The 22238-nt window shown below is 43.7% G+C and overlaps 1 protein-coding gene across 1 annotated transcript in view; it reads right to left on the bottom strand.

Moving 5' to 3' along the window:
- Window positions 1-22234, bottom strand: part of PLXNC1 (plexin C1) — a gene marked incomplete at its 5' end in the record, with an annotated part of 140453 nt that extends 118219 nt beyond the window's left edge. Inside the window, 2 exons of the mRNA XM_015598420.2 lie at window positions 3912-4049; window positions 21485-22234. Coding sequence (XP_015453906.1) covers window positions 3912-4049; window positions 21485-22234 — 888 coding nt within the window. The remainder of the gene's footprint in view (window positions 1-3911; window positions 4050-21484) is intronic.
- Between the last annotated feature and the right edge of the window lie 4 nt (window positions 22235-22238).

Genomic DNA, 22238 nt, shown 5'->3' with positions numbered 1-22238 from the left:
TACACTTTTCAGTGTCCTGGTTGTGGAACATGTGTGATATAAATTCCGAAAAGCTGAGTTCAGTGTGACCATACTTTTTCAGCTGATCTCAGCGGAGACGCTGACGCCGAAAAATTATAGAATGCACTTGTGTTTAATAAAAAAGTGAAATGAGGAAATAACTGGACATAACTTGTCTTATAACCATTAGGAATGCACGTTGATAAAATATGATGGCAGATCAGATACTCTCAAAGGACTCTTTCAGTTCTAAATTCCTTCAGTTTTCTAAAATCTTATAAAGGGACTTGGGAATAAATGCAGAAGAAAGAGGGCAGTAAAGTTATTAGCACACTGTCAAATCTTTAGTTTTTCCACTTAGCATCAGTAAAGTCTTACCTTTGGAGGTAGTGCTGGATCACTTGGAAGAAGTGCATATCTTTAAAGACACTTTAAAAGTGATTCACTATTTCAGCTTAAGCTCAAAATAATATTTCCACATAACAGAATACAATACAGCTATTTAAAAATACTATTTACAAAAAGGCTTGTCATAACATTTTAATGTAAGCATTTGCTCTCATAACTGAAAAAAAAAGTATGCAAAATTGGATAGAGTCTGACCTCAACAATGTAAAAAACAAAATCTAAACCACTGACAGCAGTTGCCACTACATAACAGAACTAGGGGCATTTTTTTCTCTGCTTCCCCCTCGTCACCTGCTGCTTTACAGATTTTTCTATGAGCATATATTACTTTTACAATAAAACAATAACATATTTAAAATTGCACCAAATTATGTAAAAACTCCACGAGGTTTTCAGAGATTTAAGAAGTCAGGGTTTTTTTTGTGTGTATGTGTGGTGGTTAAAAAATGGCAATTGGCCTCCAACTACTTTTTCCTGCCTCTCATCCAAACAAGCATATACTACAGTGCCTGGTGTCTGTCAAAATTCCATCAGCTCCTGATCACTGGGAAACTGATGAGTCAGCCTGCAGCTGATCCAAGCCCTCTTTCCCCTCCTCCTCCTCCCGCTGGCCGCCTTGGGTTGGGTTTTGTTTTTCACTGCTCATTAGTACCTTCACTCTGCAACAACGAATAAGAAGCCAAACTTGTGTCTATCAATGCTTGGCTTTTCTAACAGTTCTGGTGACAAGTCTGGCAAGGGAGAAGCTTGAAGTTTTTCATATAAAAGGGATTTGGGGATTATCTGTTTCTTCCCATTCATCTACGCAGTCCCAGGTCTCAGGACTCTGGGTAGTCTCTCAGGGGCTCCATCCAAGAATCTGCACACGAGATGCAAAGGGAAGTCTTGGGAATTGCTGGGCTGTCTTAGGGAGCCTGAGGGGACCAAATCATCTCACATGCCTCCTTCACAGACTCCTTCTGAGGGAGGGAAGCTTCCTGGGATAAGCTGGGGTGGGTTTTAATTCCCAGGAAGTTATCATGCCCGTGAGGTTCGCCCTCGGTCAGATGGTTTGCCTTCTTCTCAAGCTGAAATTCTTTGCTGAGCCTCCAAGACCTCTGGACCCACCCCAGGAGCATTGGTTCCTCATCAGGGACCCCATATCAACACGCGTGCCACTCTCCTGAGAGGATCCTCAGGGGGTGGGAGCCTGTGCCTGGGGCAGAGGTTATAAAGTCATGAGGGATAGTAATGCAGTCTCTGAAATCACTGCAGGATCGAAGCCCTGCTCTGTCACTGTGTGACCTTGGGCAAATCATCCAACTTCTCTGGGCCTCAGTTTCCTCATCTGTAAAATGGGATTTATATATCTACTTCACTGAGTCTGGGAAGACAGAATTAGCTAGAACATGTAGAGTTACTGGCACATAGGAAGTATTGTATAAATGTTAGTAGTCACAAAACAAATAAAAACCAACCTGCCCTTGTTATTCAGACTCTAAAAACAAAGTCATAGATGTGGCTTTTGAGGGGGTACCCCGTACAGATGCTGAGAGTGAGACTTCCGTTGGCTACTTCTTCCTCAGCAGCTTGAAGCTGCAGCTGTCTCACCCCTCTGGTGTGCCACAACATCTCTAAAAACTGCCCAGCTGCACAAGGACTGCTGGGATGAACAAACAGGAGGGGCGAAACCAGGCCTTCCCTTGGGGAACTATTTATAGCCAAGTGTTCCTTCACCTCCAATTTACCATGTAACAGTTTGGTTGGCTCAGCTTTGAGGAAGCAGTGTTCTTGTCAAAACACTCGTCAAAAATATCCCGAATCTGAAGAGATAATTGGTGAGGAGGGCAGTAAGGATTGATGGGAACTTCTGCCAGGTTAACGGGTTGAATTGGCCTGACCAGGTTGTAGCTACAGACGTCATCTCATGGTACCGAGCGACTTGTATAGAATGACTGATGGGTGTTTACCTTTCCCTGGGAAATAAAGCTAACACAACAGGAAAGATGATCAATGTATATTTTAAAAGAACGTGTATACAAACAAACTCCCTCCCATATGTTACTGGGTTTTCTCCAAAGAAAACAGATTAAATCAAATGCCTACCGAGCACTCCGCACTGTATCAGGCTATAAGCATTCATGGCCCCCTTCTCAAGAAACTTAAAATCAAGTTGGGAAGGCCAGACCAACACAAGAGAAAAGTTTAGGCATCGAAGCGAGACATTTGTAATGAGCCGAAAGAATGATACAGATAGTGAGTATTGCAGGAGATGAGGGGAAAACGTGATCATTACAGGCTTAGGAGTCCTCAAAGACAAGGTGGAGTTTGATCTGAGCCAAAGCATAAAGACCTAGGATTCAGTAAAGCAGAGGGGAGAAAAAGACAATCCAGGAAATGGGGTACAGTGTGAGTCAAGGTGTGAGAACAGGACTATACAGTGCACATTTGGAGAAGAGCAAGCGGGTAGGTTTGGCTAGAGTGGGGGATAAGTGCACAGAAGACAGGATTGGAGATCATCAGAAAGAAAGGGGTTTTTCAGGTTGGCTAGTACAATCTCATTTTACAGATGAGGAAATGGAATCTCAGAGAGATTAGACGATTTACCTAAAGTCACACGGCTAGTCATCAGTGAGAGATCAGTTGGGAAAACAAATCTGTTAATGTTTATTTTAGAATCTGAACTATAGTAAATCGACTGGCTACAGAGAGGCAAAGGAGTATCAGCCTAGGGGGACAGAAACAGTGCGATTCCCGCACGAATGTTGGTGGAGGCCACAGGAGGTGTTCAGTAAGTGTCTGCTGAGAAATTGAAAAGATAACCACTACATAATTTCAGACGAGTCATTACGTATCTCTGATTTTATTTTCTCCTCCTTCTTACTGCCCCTCTCCCAAGTGAATAAAAAATCTCAGCCTGACCAGTGGTGAGTCCAGAGAGCGGAAAAGTACAGTCCTTGGAGATGAAAGTCAAGGGACTCTCAAAGGCCTTCAGATCCCTAACCTCTCGCGGGGTGTGTGGGCACAAAGGGCAGAGAACAAACCCCCTCTGTGGGTGGCAAGTGGGCTGGGGGGAAGGAACACCTGTTTTTTTCCCCTCTTTTCAAGCCCTATAATCGCTTATCTCTTTGAAGCTGTGAGAAATCAGGTGCTTTGTACATTTCCATTATAAAAGAGATAAAATTCAAAGGTTAAATGTCTTAGGGAGGTGAGTCAGGGATGGGGTGGGGGCCAGACCACCATTTACCTCGCTCAGGCATCTAATGAGTAAGAAAGGGGAAATATCCTCCACACGCCAGGAAACAAGTGTCTCTTGCTCTGTCATGTGGATAGGAAGGTTATTATATGCAGATTTCTAGAAATTTCTTTCAGGCTATTTCCGAGGGTCATTGAGGAGTTCACAAAGCAGCTGGTATACTGTCGTATATAACCCAGAAGCAATAAAAAATAACAAATAAAAAAATCAAAAAGCACAAAATGGATCACTATCAGAATTGACACTGAAGAAGGCATAGAAAACCAACCTTAAGTAACTGGCCATCTCCAGTCCCCAGGAATAAAACAGTCCTGTTCATTACCACGGTGCCATAAACAGATGTCAGGTCAGAATGGATCAAGGTAGATGATGCGATTGGTTGGACTTTTTCAGGTTCATCTTCTTTCTGAACATACACACAAATGCACAAATAAAAAAAAAAAAGATAATTTTTAACAGCGATAATTCTCACGATGATTAAATGTCACTCATGCCTACCTGGGAAGGATCCTACTTGAGCCCCAAATACATCTTCTTAGATGAGATCCCCAGGAACAACCTCTTATCCTTTTTATCTGCAAAATCACCACGGTTGCCCAGCCCATAGAAAGCCATTTGTTTACTATGTATTAACATGTATTGATTGCCAGCAGTGAGCTAGCCATCCATTTAACACTCCCTCAGCTGATATATGAAACTGAGTTCTACTTTATTGCCAAGAGAGAGCCCACTGCTGAATTGGGAGGGAGACAATCTTACACTTGGCTGTTTGCAGGATTCTGCTGCAATTTATTTTAGCTAGGGATTGGCTTCTGCAAGGTTAAACAAGCCATTTCGCTAGATGTGAGACGGACCATCCTATTGGGTGTGATGACAGAAAGAAAGGATTCTCGATTTACATGAAGGGTACAATGTGAAGCCCAAAGACAGGGTAATTCATTCAGAGGGTAAAGAGGGAAAGATATGGTCATGGATGGGGGAACAACAGAGCCACAGATCTGAAGAGGAACTGAACACAACGGCGAGACCTGGTGCTGATGCCTTTGAAGAAGAAACGAAAAGATTAACTTCCCACCCAAAGGCATTTAAATGGTCTGAGGCCGTAATCACATGCTTGCTCCTGATCATTAAATAAAGCTCCTCTTTTAACCCAGAGCAGACAGTGTTGGCCAAAATGTCTTTTTCTTTCTTAAAGGCATGAAGTGTTTCATGCTGCTTCCTGCCTTCAACGGCAGGAAACTGAGTTTGTTATACAAGTATCTGGAAGATACAGAGCTAGAAAGAGTCGTTGCCGTCTGTAGCTACTGAGCACAGTGTGATAGCATACTTTATCTGCCAGAGCTCAGTTCCCAACTGCACTAAGGTTTTCAAAGGCACATTTAAGTTTCAGCCAATGAGAGAGCTGGCAAACTTCAGTAAGTATCACCATGAATCCTAAAATCACCCGGTTTTGGGAAGGGGTTTAGGCAGGGGGAGGCTGAGACTTATTAACTCCATTATATTATCGCCAACAGTGTTTATGTCTTTCAATTTATGTCTTATTAAATATTCATTATTTTTTTAACCAACCAAATTTCATTAACATCTATACTGAATGGATCCATGGACTAAATTGATTTCTGAAGCCTTTAAAAGTGCCATCTATATTTCTTTGTTGAAGTTGCGCTGTGAGGAAGAGATAAGCCAGTAAGGATTTATCCAATGCCATGATCACTTTTCAAGGAAAAGATGTCATAACCTAGGGAGAAAGTGACTTATTTGCATAAAATATTCCATAGTGAACCCAGTTTAAGAAGACTTTTGGAAAGCCTATTAGAGATTTTATTTTCCCCGTTAAAAGATACTTTTCATGCAGTTGGGGAAGATGAGGAACTGTCCTATTAAAATTAAAGTTAAGGAAAAAAATCTCTGTGGTTCTATGATTAGAACAATAGATCACTGTTTAGATAAGGATGCCTCGAGACTATGAGCAGAAGAAAAATCAGATGACCTTTAAGTAAAAAAAGAAACCACATCACACATCTTGCTTTAAAATAAAACTAAAATTGTTCAAACTTAACATCGGCCAACCATGCTCGTTACTTTTATTAAATATTTGAGAAGAGCAGAGAGGCTAACTCAGAGAACAGGGCATCATCTCTGGGCATCTGGAATGTTCTAATGCCACTATCTTTGGCTAGAGGATTCCATTCTCTCTCATCTCATGACACAGAAAGAGGAGTGACTGTGGATTGTTGATCATCCATCCACAAGGACCAAATGGGACAGTGTACTTCCATATCTGGCATATAGTAGGTGCTTAATACTGTAGCTATTCTGATTAGCCAAGAACCATGGGTTGCCTTTGCTGACGTGGGTTGAGATACTGTTTGTGAAAGACTGGCTCCAAACACAGAGGCAGTTCCAGAGCTGAAAGGGAACAAGAAAAAAACTGCTTCCGAATTTCCATCTCAGTCTTTCTAGTGTCCTTCCCTGACTTCTGACTTCCTCAACAGTTGCAGTTTTCCAAATGAAGTCCTTGATCAACAGCATAGGTAAGTAGAACAGCCATGAAATCAGTGTTCCCAAACTGGAGAGCTGGTGGCTCAGAACAAACTGCTTGGGACAAGGGGCCAGAGAGGTTAGATTTGCACTGGGGCTTGGTTCTCACCCACTAGGTGACCAGGACAAATTATTTAACCCTGTCATAGGCTAGCTTTCTCAGCTGTAAATAAGGCTAATGAAATTTGATTAGTAGGGTGGTTATGAAGAAGCGGTAATAATGATAGTGGAAATAATAACATGTTGATAAGTGTTAGCTGGTATCATTAGTAGTAACATGTACCTGCTATGTGCTACTTGGAGTATTTTATCATCTTACCTAAGAGGAGCAGTGTAGGGTAGTGAGCCAGACATCCTGGGTTTGAATCCTGGCTCTATCACCTTCTAGCTAAGTAATGTGGGGCACATTATTTAACCTCTCTGTGCCTCAGTTTCCTTCTCCATGGAAGTGATAACAGCATTTACGCCATAGACTTACGAGGACTGAATGAGTTAGTACACAAGCCTCAGTAAAGCTTAGAACAGTGTCTGGCCAGTAATAACATACAATCCATGTTTTCTATTGTTACCTTATTTCGAAGCACAAATAATTGCTGCCATACCCATGGCAGTATTCCCACCTTCTTTTCTTTGTCACAAGAACCATACTTTTGCTCAGGTAGCAATAAACCTAAGCCTGGGCAAACCATGATTGTGCCAAGTGTAATGGTAATCCCATTCCCCATTGCCAGATACTCGCTTTCCTACCCTTGAATCTAGGGGTGGCCATGTGGCCCAGTTCTGGCCAATGAGATACAAGAAGTGCTTTTGCAGGGTTTCTGGGAGTAAGCTTCCTCCTTGATAAGAGGAGGCTCTGAAGGTGAGCCCATTTGCCTTCTTCCCACACTTCATCCCTTTGGAATCAGTCGTGTGGGGCCATCATGCACAGAGTGATACTCAAGATAGAGGATGAAAATCAGCATGCTAAGATTGGTGCAGGGGGACAATGAAAAGCCCTAGGTTCTTGAGGACATGACTGAGAAAAGACTTCTAACCTTTAAACTTTTTACTAAGTTAACAACAGATGTCATGGTTTAAGCTGTTCTTGATTAGGTTTTCTGTTATCTGCAACCAAAAGCAAGTCATTGTGTAAGAAATGAGAGTCATGGCTTGTTTGGAGCTGGCGCTAGACTCTAGCTCTTCCTTAGCTACGAGTGACCAGGAGCTGGATCAGTTCCTATTTCTCTCCCCCTGGAGGATGCTCGCCAGAGTCAGGATTGTGTAGCCAATTACGACAGGGAGCCTGGAAGAAAATAGGAAAGAGCGGGCTTGGCCTTCACGTAAACCCTAAGGGCTGCTCTGGTTGAATGGAAATGGATTCTTTTGTGCTGGAAACACACAGAAATGGACAGGTCCCCTTGAATGGAAAAGGGAGCCCTCTGAATGGCTTTCTTATGCTCATTTCAGCAAATGAAAACAAAAGAAACACAGGCCCCAGAGAAACCTTCTCACAAAAGTGAAGTTAATACCTAGGGAGCCAAGCAGAAAAAGGTTGGGGGGAGGGCAACAGTGCAGTGGGCCCCCTGTGTCCAGAGGTTATTCTTACTGTTTCTTGGGCCTATTTTCCTTCTTGCCCTTCTCTCCCCTCAGGGCATAATCATTAATGTTGCTCTCAGCCTATTCTGTCTAGTTTATTATGTGTAATTTATTTCTGAATCCCAGCCTCTGCTTGTTCGTCTGTGTGTAACAAGGTTAATGCCATGTAATGATGCTTTTGCCAGTTCTGCCTTTCATGACAAAATCCAATCTTGATTTAACTCTAAACCTTGTCTCCCCTTTGGGCTTTCTTGGTTCCCTCAGTTGTCATTCTGCTTCTCCTGCCTGCCATGTCTCACCATAACGTCACGCCTATACTTCAGCCCACTCTATGAGGAAAACTTTTTTTAGTCTGAGGAAAAAGTTACTTTGTCTCAAACGATGTTTGGGCAGAAAACAAGAGAGCCTTGGGCCTGATATACCAAAGTAGAATGGAAGCTACTGAGAAGGGGTTAGTGCTGGCGTGCATGTATGTGTGCGTGCATGTGTGCATGTGTGTGTGAGTATACAGAGCAGTGAGGTAAATAGCTTGACCTCCATGCTATCTTTCACGGACAATAAACACCCTCAGTGTGTACTGTGCAGCTCCGGGGGGTGCCAGTCATGTGTTCTAGGGTGTGAATGGTACCCTCTGAATTGAGTAGCACTTTGGCTCTGTCCCTACAATGCAAAAGATTCCCTTGCTCAGCAAAGCTCGTGCAGGGTGTTCACAGCCACGCCGCAGTTATTATGGGAACAGCTGGAGGGAATGTACACAGAAGTAGGGCCTCAAGTATTGGGGACCCAGCAAGAGTGAAGTCTTTTGCCCACAAGGTGCTAAGAGGACTCTTAGTTTGGTTTTTCCTTATGAGGCCAGGGAAAATAGCAACTGGGTCCCCATGAACTTCTTACACATTGATAAAATGCCTCTTGGGCAGCTAATTTTGTATTCTGTTACCCTTTGGCATAGACTTACTTTGAAGCAGTTTCTTCATCACTTTCTATTACTAGCCCAGGGGCTCATTTGCAGTTAGAAAACCTCAGCAGGAGCCCTATGCCCAAGTGCTGGCCCCTGCTCTGTCCCTTACAGGCTGCTTGATCTTGGCAAGTTAAGTCTCTGAGCCTCAATGATAGAATCTGTAAAATGGACACGCTAACACACATGCCCTGTCTATCAGCATTGTTGGGAGGCTCAAATGAAATCATGTGTGTGAAAATATTTAGAAAATGATCTTTATCAAGCTTAAGAGAAAGAAAGAACAATTATTCATCCAAGTTAGATTTGATTTCATTAGTCGTTAAGGCTCCTGTCAATTTTCCTTATTCTTCTAGAGTATATAGCATCGATCGGGTTCTAAGTTCATCTATAGCATCTCTCTGACTATCTGAAGGAAAAATTTACTTTGGGGACTCAAATGTGAAAGAGAAGAAGTTCAAAGAGTACAGGAGGAATGGAGAAGAGAAGTTTGGGGACATAGCTAGGCAGGCATCTCTACACCTGGCAGCCACAAGAAACATATAAAGTGGCAAAGTTTGTATTTCACGTCCTCTCACTTGCTCTTCCACGTTCCCTTCTTTCGTCCTTCCAAGGGTCCCAGTGTCCTCCAGCCTCTGGGCCCTACCTACTGCCACATCCCACTCTCCAAGATTTATCCTTCCTTTTACCTGCTTTAGTCTCCATCGCCCATCTAAATCTCCATCCCTCTCTATGGTTAATTTTGATTACTTATGAAAAGACAACCCGATTCAAATAATTCACAAACAGATATAAATGGCTGATAGTGTGAAAAATGTATTTTCCTAGACTCTTAGAGTTGAAAGAGACTCAGTCCACCAACGTTTATCCATGAAGTAGCTACTGGTGTTCCAGATGGTACATTTCTTCACTGTGGGCATTGTCCTGGGCAATGCAGGACTTTTAGCATCCCTGATCTTTGTCCACAAAATGCCAATAGTGCCCTCTCATCATGCTGACTATGCAAAAGCTCTGTCCCCCACATTTCTAAATACCCACTAAATAAATGGCATCATCCCCTTTGAGAACCAACGCAATCTAGCACAAGGTTTCAGAGTTGCTGGAAGATGGTTATCCAGACATTTCCTCCCTCAACTCTGTTCTTCTCTAGTTTTCATCATCATGGTAAACAGCATCACTAATGACCCTCAACTTCCCTCTTTCCATCACTCCCCACATCCAATACATGAAAAATCTCTGCTGAATTTCCCAGTAATCTCAAGCCTATCTTCTTCATCTCATGGTCTCCTCTCAGTCCAAGCTCCCATCATCTCATTCTTGATCTACTCCAAGAGGCTCCTGGTCTCTCTCTTTCAACCTATAATCTATTCTCCATCCAATAACCAGAGAAATCCTTTAAAATAAAAATATAGGTCATGTTACTCCCTTGCCTAAAATTCTTCAATGGCTTCCTAGCACACTTAAAATTAAATCCAAATGGTTCCCAGATCTTACATGAGCTCGTCTCTGACCGCTTCTTCAAACTTATTCCTTGTCACTCCTCCTCTTTATTCTGCTTCAGTACCCACAGTGGCTTTCTTTTAGAATCTTGAACACGTTTCTGCCTCAGAGCCTTTGCACATGCTACTTTTTCTAGTTTCTTCCTCCTCCCACTTCACTCTCTTGTAGGTTTGGTCTTTTTAATTTTTCAGGTTCCAAGTTCAATGGCACTTCCTCAGGGACACATGACTATAGAGCTTCCTATTCCTACCCCAGTCGTTATTCTGAATCATAGTACTTTATTGTTTCCTATGAAATACTTATTATAATTACTGTTTTAAAAATTTTATTTATTGTCAGTTTCTGAACAGACTCAGCTCCACCATAGTGTATCTTATTCTACACTTTGAAGCAGAGCGTACACCTCAGCATCTGGCATGTAATTGGTTGTCAATAAACATTTATTGAATGAATGAATAAATACATGGATCAATGTTTGAATGGTTTCAGTCAATATCTCAACAGGCAACCATGGCACATTGCTGAGTAAGCCTAAATATTACAGAGTTCTTCAACTGAGTCAAAATTTGCCCATTGTAAACCCTGGGCCTTAATTCTACCTTGGAAAGCAATACTAAACTACATGATAGTATCTTGGCCTTCTCTAAATTTCATATCCATGGTTCCTTGATAGCTTATAAGAGACAGTTTCTGGGGCTTTTGCCATCTCAGCCACAGATTCAGTGTACTTAAAATGTGGCTCTGAGAAGTAAACAAAGTACTTTAGGTGTTATCTGATTAAAAAAATAGGACTTTTCCTTCTCATGATCAGAATAGTATAAATTATGAACATGCCTCTTATTGAGTTAACTCTTTAAAATAAAAATAGCATAATAGTAGCATGGAAGAATAGAAAGAACAAGAGAATTTGAGTAAAAAATAATGTGGGTGGGTTCAAGTTCAAGCTCTATTTCTTATGAGCTATGAGTCTGGCAGTCATATAACCTTTCTGAGGTTTCTTGACCCACCCATCATTTATGGAGCACTTGCTCATGGCCAAGTCTTGATCAGTAATACAAATGGGAATAAACCCCCTATTGTCGAAATAAACCAATCAAATAAGTTTTGAAACAAAACGCAACATTTTACATTTCATGTCCTTGGTTTCAAAAACACTTGGTAACTGAAATGAACATTTGGAGGGGGAGTTCCACTGACATCCACAGTTCATGGATAGAATTCTGGGAATCCATGAAATTGGATGAGAAAAAAAACCTTTATTTTAGCAAACTGTAACTGAAATTTGGAAGTACCTTCAATTATGAATGTAGGGCACAGTGGTATTAACTGAACCTGTGACTTTGTCACCAGAAGAAATCAGATATTTTCATATCATTTGATTATCGACTCAGATATCTCAAAATACTATTTATGCTTCTCTTTACTGTGAAATTATGGTAGTTATTGCTCCTAGATCTTGTTATTTAATGTGTTAAAATATACTACTAGCTCTCAAATGGAAATAGTTTGACATATAATTGGTTCATTTTACAATTGTTTTTATTTTATGCACTTAAAATCATTTTCCTGAGAAGGAGTCTACAGGCTTTGCCAGCGGTCCACAGCATGAGGGCTCCATGGGGTGAGGAATCCCTGGTTTAAGGGGCATGCAGGCACTGCTACACACAGGGCGCTGGCATGTATTTGGTGACACCTACAACTACCGGCTAACCTGGGCTATCTACCCCGTCCTGTTGCCTCAGAGAAACCAGGGTTGGCACTTGGAATCTAATTTTAAACCCCAGTCACTGATGGAGAAAGAGGCCTCAGGAGGATGTCAATGAGCACTGACTAGAGACAGCTGGTGTTAAGAGAACATGCTTCTCAAGAAGACTCGGTCCAGACCAGGCTGGGGGGAAGGGTGTGGGGGAATGACCGGGAACGCAGCCTCGAAGGTGAGAGTCACAAGGAGATTCCCCTTCCTTGGCCTTTTTGCTTGCTATAAACATAGCTCCAGTGTCATGGAAGCTCTTATCCCACGTGCTATAATCTTCTCCACTAGACGAGGTGCAGCTTCTTCCTAGTTTGACAAACATTTATTGAGGGCCCACTGTGTGTTTATTACACAGCCTTACGGATGCCTGGGAAACAAAGATGAGACAGACCCCGCTACTCCCCTCAAGTCACATCCACCACAAACAGCATTGCACTGAGACCAGCACAGCCTGTCCCGTGTGGGAGGCAGTTTGCAAAGTTACAAAGCAAATCCCTAATTCCTAACTTCATTGCCAAGTGCCTGCCTAGTGGCAATTCCTGGGTGTCCCAAAGGCATCTAAAAATCAACACAAACTTTAAAAATGAAAAAATTTGTCTTCTAATTGGTCACGAACACCTCTCAATTCTACATCTTCAAAAGCTATTTCATTAATCTCATCTCTCAACCCTCACTGCTACCATCTCAGTTTGGGTCTTCAGCATCCCTCAGTTGGATTATTGCAATCCGCGGCATCCAAATGTGTCACCACCACTCCAGAACAAGGTGACATTATTTTCTGCCTGGACTACTTCAAGAGCTTCCTACAGGTTTCACTGCTTCCACTGGGGTCAATCTCTCATCCATTACCCACAGAGCAGCCATTATTTGGGAATTCAAATCTAATCATTTCATTTCCCTTCTTCAAGCTCTTCTGTGCTGAGAAAAAATAAAATAAAATCTCCTTCCCGCAGCCTGCAAGGCCTACAGGATCGAGCTGCTGCTCCTTCTCCAACCTCCTCCCCTCCCCACATCCCTCAACTCAACCACACTAACCTTTTGTTCTTCGAACTGACCAAATTGTCCTTCCTTTCAGCCTTTACACTTGTTCTCTTGTTTGCTCACTTCCCAGCTCTCCATGGTGACGACCATAACTACCCACTCTCATCTTCCTGGTGTGAACTCAACCTCCATAAAGGAAACCTTCCCCAACACCTGCTTAGTTCCTTCATAGCCCCAATCTCAGTCTATGCCTCAGTTTCCTCATCTGTAAAATGGAAGCAGTATTATTTACCTCATAGGTTGTGGTGAAAATTAAATGAGTGAATATTGATAAAGTACCCACTGAGAACACTGGGTACACAGCGAGCTCTCACTATCACTTTAACATAAAAATAACTTCTTTATTTGCCACATGTTTATTGTCTACTCTATTTACCACTGATAGAAATATTTTCACACAGTGCTTGGCACAGTGGTCTTCCTTCTAGTCAATCATTTTGCCTGCAATCTTGCCTCATCCATTCTATCTTCCAAGTAGTCTTTCTAGAACACAATCAGATCATGTTGGCTTATAGCCCTGCTGTTCAGCTCCATCAGCCATAGCCATGGGTTTCACACCCTGCTCAGAAGTCCTGGCAGTTCCTTTGAGATGGCTCACAGACAGGCAATGGGTGCAGTTGGGGCAAGTCACAGGGTTCTAGGAACCTCCCAGCCCCTTGCTTCATCCCAGCTCGGTGGCAACGGTCTCACTCAGAGCAGCAAGTCAATGATGATTTGATAATCTTTTTCTCATATCTAGCTTTTGGTTAAGATTTATTTTAAAGGCTATGTTTGGAAAGTCTGAAAACCACTGACCATCAGGATAAAATCCAGCCATCTTTGCCTGTCTCATTAAGCCCTTTGCCATCTGGACCTGCACACTCATTTCTGGACGCTCCCCAGCCAGGGTGAGCTACCTGCGGTTCACAAGCTTTTGCAACTTCCTGCTTGTGCACAAGCTGTTACTCTCTCTAGAACTTTCCTTCCTTGCCTCCTCCACTTAGCTTGAAGACACAGCTTCAGCATCACCTCTCTGAAACTTCCCAGATCCACCCCCAGGCTGAGTTTAATGCTCCTTCTTGGAGCTACCAGTATTTTTTGTTTTTGTTTTACTTACAATGTCTTACTGCATTATAAAGGTTTGTTTTACTTTCTTTCCACAACATCAGGGGTTGACAAAATACCACCTGTGGTCAAAATCTGGCCTGCCTGTTTTTTGAGTGGCCCACCATGAGGTAAGAGTGTTAGATTTTAAGTGGTTGAAAAAAATCGAAATAGAATATTTCATGACGAGTGAAAATCATATGAAATTTGAATTTCAGGGTCCATAAAGTTTTATTGGAACATCACCCTGCTTGTGCATTTGTATTGTATTGTCCATTGTTGCTCCCACACGGTAGTGGCAGAGTCATTTTAGGCAGAGTCTAAAATAGCGATGATCTGACCTTTACAGAAAAAGTTGCTGACCTCTGCATGACCAGCCCTGGCCCAGGCGGTGGCACAAGGGTGTTTGGAGTCAAAACCTCTCTCATACCTTCTCCAAAGAGAACACTGTGTTTAACTATTGAGTAGACAAATTGATATGAAAATCAACAATGAAAACTGTGAAATAAGGGTCACAATTTTGTGACAGTATAAAAAAAAATTCAAATAATTTTTAGAAATTACAAAACTATTAATGTAAAAATACTTGGTTTTGAGACAGTAAAAAAATTAGCTTTTTCATCAAGATAGAAAATTAATTTAAGAAAAACTATGAACACGTTTTTAAAAAAAAACTTACCACTACCCTGTTTCCACAAACAGATTAGACCAATGATGCCTACAAATTGTCCCCCAGCAGAGTTTGGGATTTCTCAGAGCAGGCCTTCATCAGTTATGTGCCACCACATGTTCAAGGAAGGCAGAGGCCATCGAGAAGCTTGAACGGAGGTAGAGATGCCACCATGCTATTGTAGTCAACATGGTGCAGCTCTTCCATCATTCCATCCTACGGGAATCTGCCCCCTGCATCTACTGGGGCCATCACAAGTTTGACCCATTTCTGATTGGACCAAGGGTCAGTATCTGGTCCAAGGACAACAAATGCCTACTGTGAAGTAGAGGTCTATGGTGTGAGAGCAAAATCTCTTTCTTGGTAATTTGAACTAAATAATATAGAAAGTTGTCAGTGGGTAGCCAAAGCAGAAAGTTAAATGCTATTGAGAGGTAGAGTGGGAACGAGGCTGACTGTGGCATTTTCAGGTGGAAGTGTTGAGGGGCAGACATTTGAGGAAGCTGAGGCCATCTGGTAGGACTGAGAGAAGCAGCCATGCTAGGTCATGTTGACTGGGAAATTTTAGAATGAGCATCCATCACTTGCTGCTCTTGAGCTCCTTCAAAGCTGCCTTGAGTCCAGAACCTCCTTCCAATTCCATCACAAGGAGCCCCGTCCTGTTACTATTGGAATACATGATGGTGATGATAGAAAATACATACATATCATATACTATGGGTTGAGTAGTGTTCATCCTAGATATATTAACTCATTAACCCAGGTAATAATCCTATGAAGCAAACAGGATGCCTTTCTATAAATGAAGAAACCGAAGCACAGAAATGTTAAACAATTTGCCCAAAGTCACACAATCGGTAAGTGGCAGCTTTGGTCCCAGCTGACCTGGCTCCCAAGTCTGTGCATGTAACCACAGTACAGTACTGGCTCTTATCCCTAGATCTCTATGTAATTCCGCATGCTTCTGTCCACTAAATCTCCATCCCCATATTTAGCTTGTTTAAGTAGATATTTTTTTCATGCAACCAACTGTTCCTGACTTAGAAATTGGTGTTAGGATTGATGCTATAAAGGGTAGACCCTCGAAGAGAATTTCAGTGTGTGGAACTGGTTCTGGAGTACAGAAGAATGGAAGACTCTGAAAGTATCCCCCACATCCTGGAATGAAATGCAAATACACTGTTGGTGTGCAAGAATAGGAACTAATTAAACCATGACCCACAGGTTCTAGAGACTCAGACTACAAACTCAAAAACTGAAGGGTTTTAGAAAGTTTTCTAGGTATTCTCTTTGAGCAATTAGAAGAGAATAAGAAAAATAATGTAATGAGATGAACTAGTTACTTTACATGGCCCTAAGTTAAACTGCAATAAAAAAATAAAAAATAAAATTAAAAAAAGGGACAAGTTCTTATCCCAGGTGCTTCAGCTGGAATACAAAACAAAAAATTACATTTCCTTACAGCAGTGGTTCCATAACCTGAGTATATATTAGAAACACCAGGACGGCTGTTAAAACATAGATTTCCAGTCCCACCTCCACACTCTGAGTCTCTGATTTAGTAATTCTGATGTGAAGCCCCAGAATTTGCATTTCTAACAAGTTCCCAGGTGATGCTGATGATGCTAGTCCAGAGACCGCACTCTTAGAACCGCTGACGTACAGCATAAAGCCCTTTCCTCTCAATGCTGAAAGGCATGATCACGTATATTATTAAATTATACCATACGAATTCCAACCATGTTGGGTTAAAGGTAACTCCCAGATTGGCAAGACCAGAGGCTTGGCCATTCCAATGAACGGGGACTTCTGGGAAGCGCCAGGGAGTGCAAGATGCCAGATAGCCTAGGGCTAGGAAAAAGGAGGCCCTGACACATCAGACATTAAGAAAACACAATGGTTAAGGGAGGATGAGGGGACAAGACTCAGCAAAGTGTTGCCGCTAACTACAGAAATTTCCCACATGACCCTCCAAGACCCTTCATTTATTAATTCAATAAATAGTTCTCGAGTCCCAACTACACACCAGATACTATGCTAGGTACCCTGGCTTCAACAGAGAACAAAATGTTACAAGGTTCCTGACCTTCTGGGGATTCCATTTTAATTGTGGCTGCTATTAAAGACAAGAGTAACCCAGATTTTAGGCCGAGATATCTGGATTTACTTTGACTAGGCTATGTCTAAGAACGAAAACTGGTGCAGTCCCTCTAGGCCCTGTAGGTCTCTCTGAGGTCATTTATAAACCTGAATATGAAGAATGATAACAATACGTGAAAGTTGACAGCTTAGGAACTATAACCCTCCCAGAGTCTGAACTTCAGGCGGTCAATATGCAGACCAGAAACTCAGTTCAAAGTCAAGGATTCTGTGTTCTAGCCTAAGTCTCATGTCTGCAAACAGCTAATCTTATCAGAGCAGTTGCAAAGGCCTAGGTTGCTCCACACAGGATAGCACTGACACCAAAACCCAGCGTCCATGGTGCTTGACTGTTCATGGCGGTGGTTAAAAGCTCAGGTCTTTGAGCCGGACCACCCAGGTTCTAAATCCACTGCCATTTACCAGCTGTAGAAACTATTAAAGCTCTCCGGGACTCAATTTTTTCACCTACAAAATAATAACTACAGTCCTTGCTTCATTGGCTGTCTATGAGAATCAACCAAAAATAAGGCACTCAAAGTGCTTAACACAAAGCCTGGCCATAATAGCTATCCAGTACAGTGTGGCTATGATTGCTTTTTCCCTCTAAGTGAGTGTTGGGCTTTTAAAATCCACCCTTGCGTATCAGATGTATATATGAGGGTAAAAGTCACCATCTAGCCTATAGATTTCAAAATAGCTAGACAGGATCATAACAGGAATTAAAGGAGGAATAAACAGGACAGGAAGGCTGTGGATTTTGAGGTCAAGAAAGCTGCATTGCCGAGTGGCCCTGGGACATCACTTCTGCTCACAGTAGCTGGAAGTGTCTTGGGCTACTGTCTGCTGGAGAGCATGTGAATGTTCTGTGGTTGTCTGCGTGACAGTTAAATTATGTCAGGCTTTGGAATTATGTGAGTGTAGAAGAAGGGGGTGTATCTGCCCGCAAGGGGTGGAACGAACTAGAAGAGTCAGTCCTATTGGCCAAGAGGATAAGAAAACGTCTACAGAAGGAATGGCCATCATATTGATGCCATAAGCAACCCCAAGACCCAGCTATGTCAGCCAAACAAATCTGGAACAATCAAACTTCAAAGCTCAGGTACACTTTCTGTGAGTAGCAAGAGTTCAACGAGGGAGGAAGTTAAATTAATTAACTTATACATAACTTAAACATTCATTTTTTATATTAACCCAAGCACACAGACATGTTATGAAATGGAACGAAAGAAAAACACACCACGTGAAGTTTTAAAACACACTTCGAGGGGCATCCCCCAATCTCAGCCCTACTTCCTAGAGAAGGTTGGTTGCTGCCTTTTTAATTAGGGGACTTTCAAGGAAAAGTTTGAGAAGCACCAGAGTGATGGAAAAAATACACAAGTAGAGAACGCAAGACCTGCGTTTAAGCTGACACCTGCTTTGTTATTCTGCGCTTCCTCATCAGGGAAATGGGAATGCTCCTCATAGGCTCAACCTCAGACTTCATAAGGGGGCTCAAAAGAAATAATATACGGTGAAGTGCTGTTCAAATGTTTCTTAGGATTATTAGATTATTGTTATAGGACTATTATTATTTATTAAGGTATACAGAAACTGACTGCCTTGGCACATTCATAGGATGAAGCTAACTTGCTAAATTTGTTTTGAAAGGAGATTCAAAGTTGGTGGCAAGGCAGAAAAAGTAAGAGCCCAGTGTGTAAAAGGCTGAGTAGTACATACTCATTGCACAAGCATCCCACAAATTAATCCTCGGCAAGAGAAGATGAAGGGGAAGAGAATCAGCAACATGAGATGAGAACCAAGAAACGAGAAAAATGCAACCCAGTCGCTCCTGTCACTTTGCTGCCTGTGGTTGACTGAAGATGGAAAATAAGAGAAAGACATCTAGTAGGAGAGGGAGAAGGCAAGCAAATCCAGCCGCTTGTGCCTTGCTGCCTGTGGCTTACTGTTCAAATTACTGTGTCTGCTCTGAAGGAATCGCTGTTGGAATCTATTGAGGTCCCCTCTGGAGTGTTTCAAGTCTATCTCCTGTTTCAGGCACCTATAATTCAGCATGCCTTTTCCAAAACACATTCAAAACCTGAAAATAAAACGCAGAACAAGTGCCAAATGACATCATTGTTCTGAGTGACAACTGAGGGCACACTGATCCCATGACCCCGTTAAATGGGGTTGTACCTACTACTGTCCTTTCAGTGGCAAAATAGGTGTATCCAGCTCAGAGTGTTGCTTACACTAGCAGGCATCAAATAAATATTTGTTAAATCAAGTATCTTATCTGTCTAGTTAATAGGTTAGAAAATTGTCAGCTTTTCATTAAAACTACTACTTTTTTTTCATTCAAACCCCTCTTGAAATTCAATTCCATTAAGGCTTTTTTAATGCATACTAGCAGCAAGGAATTTACTTAAATGAGGAGAAAAAAGAAAAAGCAAAACTCCAAGCTCCCACCTGTGTAGCCATGACATGCTATTGTTTGAACCAGAGTATATTATTTAACTTGGATGACAAGCTCAGGGGGTAGAGACCCTGTCTTTCAGAACACACAGCTCTGAGCACACTGGGAGTTCTCAATGAATAACAGCAGCAAGAAATGCCATGGAGGGACCTCTTTTAATTATTTCTTTTTCCAATTCCAGATTTTTGGCAGCATGTGTTTATCCCTTGCATGATTTCCGAGGGGCAGCTCCCTCCCAGAAGCTCCCGTGAAGATGATAAACAGCTTTCCGACTGCCCCTGCCCCTCCTCATCCCCGCACAAGTAGGAACACCTGATCGAGCCAAGACGTGGCTTCTGAGTGCACACAGGATGCCTGCTGGGTTTGGAAAGGAACTCAGTCCTCCAGGACCCAATGCGTAGAGAGAGGCAGTCAAGAGAAATGTTTTGGCTCCATACATCTACACAGCTGTCAGATGGCAAAGCTTGGACTTCCAGTGTTATTACCTGCTGTGGGCCTCTGAGCTGTCTTGTCATTAACCCCAGAGACCAAGTATGCCTAAAGCTTGACACAAAGTAATATTTGAAGGTATTTTCAAGTCTTTCAACAGAGAAGTAGAAAGAGATGATTTTTGCCAAACTTGAACTATTAGAGTATAAAGATCTAATATAGACAAATATTCCATATTAAATTACATTTGCATAGCAAGATGAAGTCATTTCGGGCGCATTGCGTGTCATTTATGCTTTAAAAAGAATTGTGCCAGCAACTAAAGGCATTGTGTGTGTGTCCCAGCAAACGACTGATAGGTAAGGAGGAAGACGCAAACGACCATTGTAAGGAGCCTTGAAAAGAACCTCAGTTTTTTTCTCCCTCAATAATACAGTTAATATTTAGTAAGATGGGCTTTGCAGAGAAAGGTTTGGGTGGGGGTGGGGTGGGACTGTCTTTCTATACACATATTAATATATCTTAGAGCCAATGTTCCCCTATATGCTTATACAACACTTGTACCAACACAACACATTTTCCAAGTGGAGACTTCTCCCCTTCCTCTCTGACGCATTTTATACCAAAACAATGGCAACACCTGTAGCCGTTAATTTCTGCTCTTTGATTTCTGTCCAGTTATAAAGGAGGCTCTCAGCAGGCTCCCCTCTCAGGAGCCATATGTGGAGTTGATGTGCCAGCAGTCTTGGAAGGAAAACGGCCTCCGAGAAGTGCACAATGGCTCCATAATCCTCATCAACTGGACCCTCTTGAACCACAGCTTTATTTTCCAGTCAAAGAAATGTCAATCTCAAGAGCCAAGCTGTGGCTTGAGAATCCAAGGGAAACCTGTGCTGTTTGCTTGGTTGGGTACGACACAAGGGTGGTGCCTCTGAGTCCCACGATTTAGGCAACCTGGAGCCCAAAAACTGCCTATAGCACCCCAACACTTTCTCTTGCTCTCCCGCTACCCCACCTCGCCCAGGGCGAGGCTTTTTCCCACAAAGCCACTTCTGCCTCCCCCGCCTCTCCCCCTAGCTGGAGACCACAGCACACCCTCAGTGGAGCCACAGCCCCGCCCCCTTGTCCTGGGTCCCGCTGAGGGTTCTGTTCCACCAAACATGAGCCTGTTTTCCAGTCTCTCTGTTTTTTTTAACTCTTCAGACCACATGTGTGGCCGAGGCAGGGGTCACAAGGCCTGGGGTGTGGCAACAAGTCCTTTAGGTCCAATGGCTTCTCTGCCAAGGGCACTGTGTTTGGTAACCATGTTGAGGAAAGGGGTCAAGCCACATGCCTGCTAAGACCACACACCTGGGGAAGCGATTAGAGAAGGGAGGTAGGTGGGGCTGCGTGGGGAGGCTCAGTCCCAAAACAAACGTCCACGTTTGGACAGAAAATAATGGCACTGGGACGCAGTCATTAGAGTTTTGAGCCTAACTCCTACCCTCTCCACCTCCCTTTTGACACTCCCCTTTGGGGACCTCTAGCGCTGCATTAGTCCCCCGAGGCCTCAGACGCCTTGTGAGAACGGCCGTCGGACGGCCACCGGGCTGTGTGAATCCCGGACCTGGTAAACGTTAACCCGGTCTCCCTCCCGCTCTGCGGCGGCTCCCCAACGGGAGCGCTCCTGGCAGCGTCCCGGGGACAAGACTTACGCAGTTGTGCTCCGTCGGCTCAAAGTCCCATTTGCAGCTCTTGGCGCGCGCCTGGATCTCACTCATCCTGAAGAGGCAGAGTGCCGTGGTGGCCGGGGAGCGCCCCTCTTGGCCCTCCTCGGTGGCCGCGCTGAACACGCCTGCCCAGACGTCCAGGGCCTCCACCAGACTGGAGGAGAGGAGCAGGTGGCGGCCGTGGCCACAGTCGAGGGTCGCCTGGCCCTGGAACTGCACCACGGTGCTCTGGGCGATGCGCGCCATGCTGGGCAGGCCGGTGGCGACGCCACTCGTGTAGTTGTAGCGATAGTAGGGGAAGTAGACGCTGCCGTTCCAGAGAAAGGCGTCCACGAAGTGCAGGCTGCCCGCACTCTCGCTTAGCTTGAGGCGGGCCAGTTCCTTCGTGGCTAGGAGGCGCCCCTCCGTGTCCTTGATCGCAATGGCCGTGTCGCGGTCGGACGCCGCGGGGTTGCAGCGGCTCGCCGTCTCGGACTCAGGCAGCACGTACGTGGCAGCCACTGCCAGGTACCAGCGGTTGCCCGCGCGGTACACCACGCCGGCCGTCGAGCCCTGCGGGTGACAAGACACTACCTCGGTGCCGTTGCGCAGGGAGCTGAGGCTCAGGTTGCCCAAGGGCCGCACCTCGCAGGTGCCCCGGTCGAAGGTCCAGCCGGTGAGCAGCAGCCCCCCGAGGCCGGCCGCCCCCTCGCGGTAGGGCAGCAGCAGCTTGCTGAAGCTGCTCCCCGGCCGGGGCCGC

The sequence above is a fragment of the Pteropus alecto genome, unplaced genomic scaffold, assembly GCF_000325575.1.
Source record: "Pteropus alecto unplaced genomic scaffold, ASM32557v1 scaffold76, whole genome shotgun sequence".
Taxonomy (NCBI): domain Eukaryota; kingdom Metazoa; phylum Chordata; class Mammalia; order Chiroptera; family Pteropodidae; genus Pteropus; species Pteropus alecto.
The sequence above is the reverse complement of the archived record's forward strand: the minus strand, read 5'-3'. Positions and strand labels throughout refer to the sequence as shown.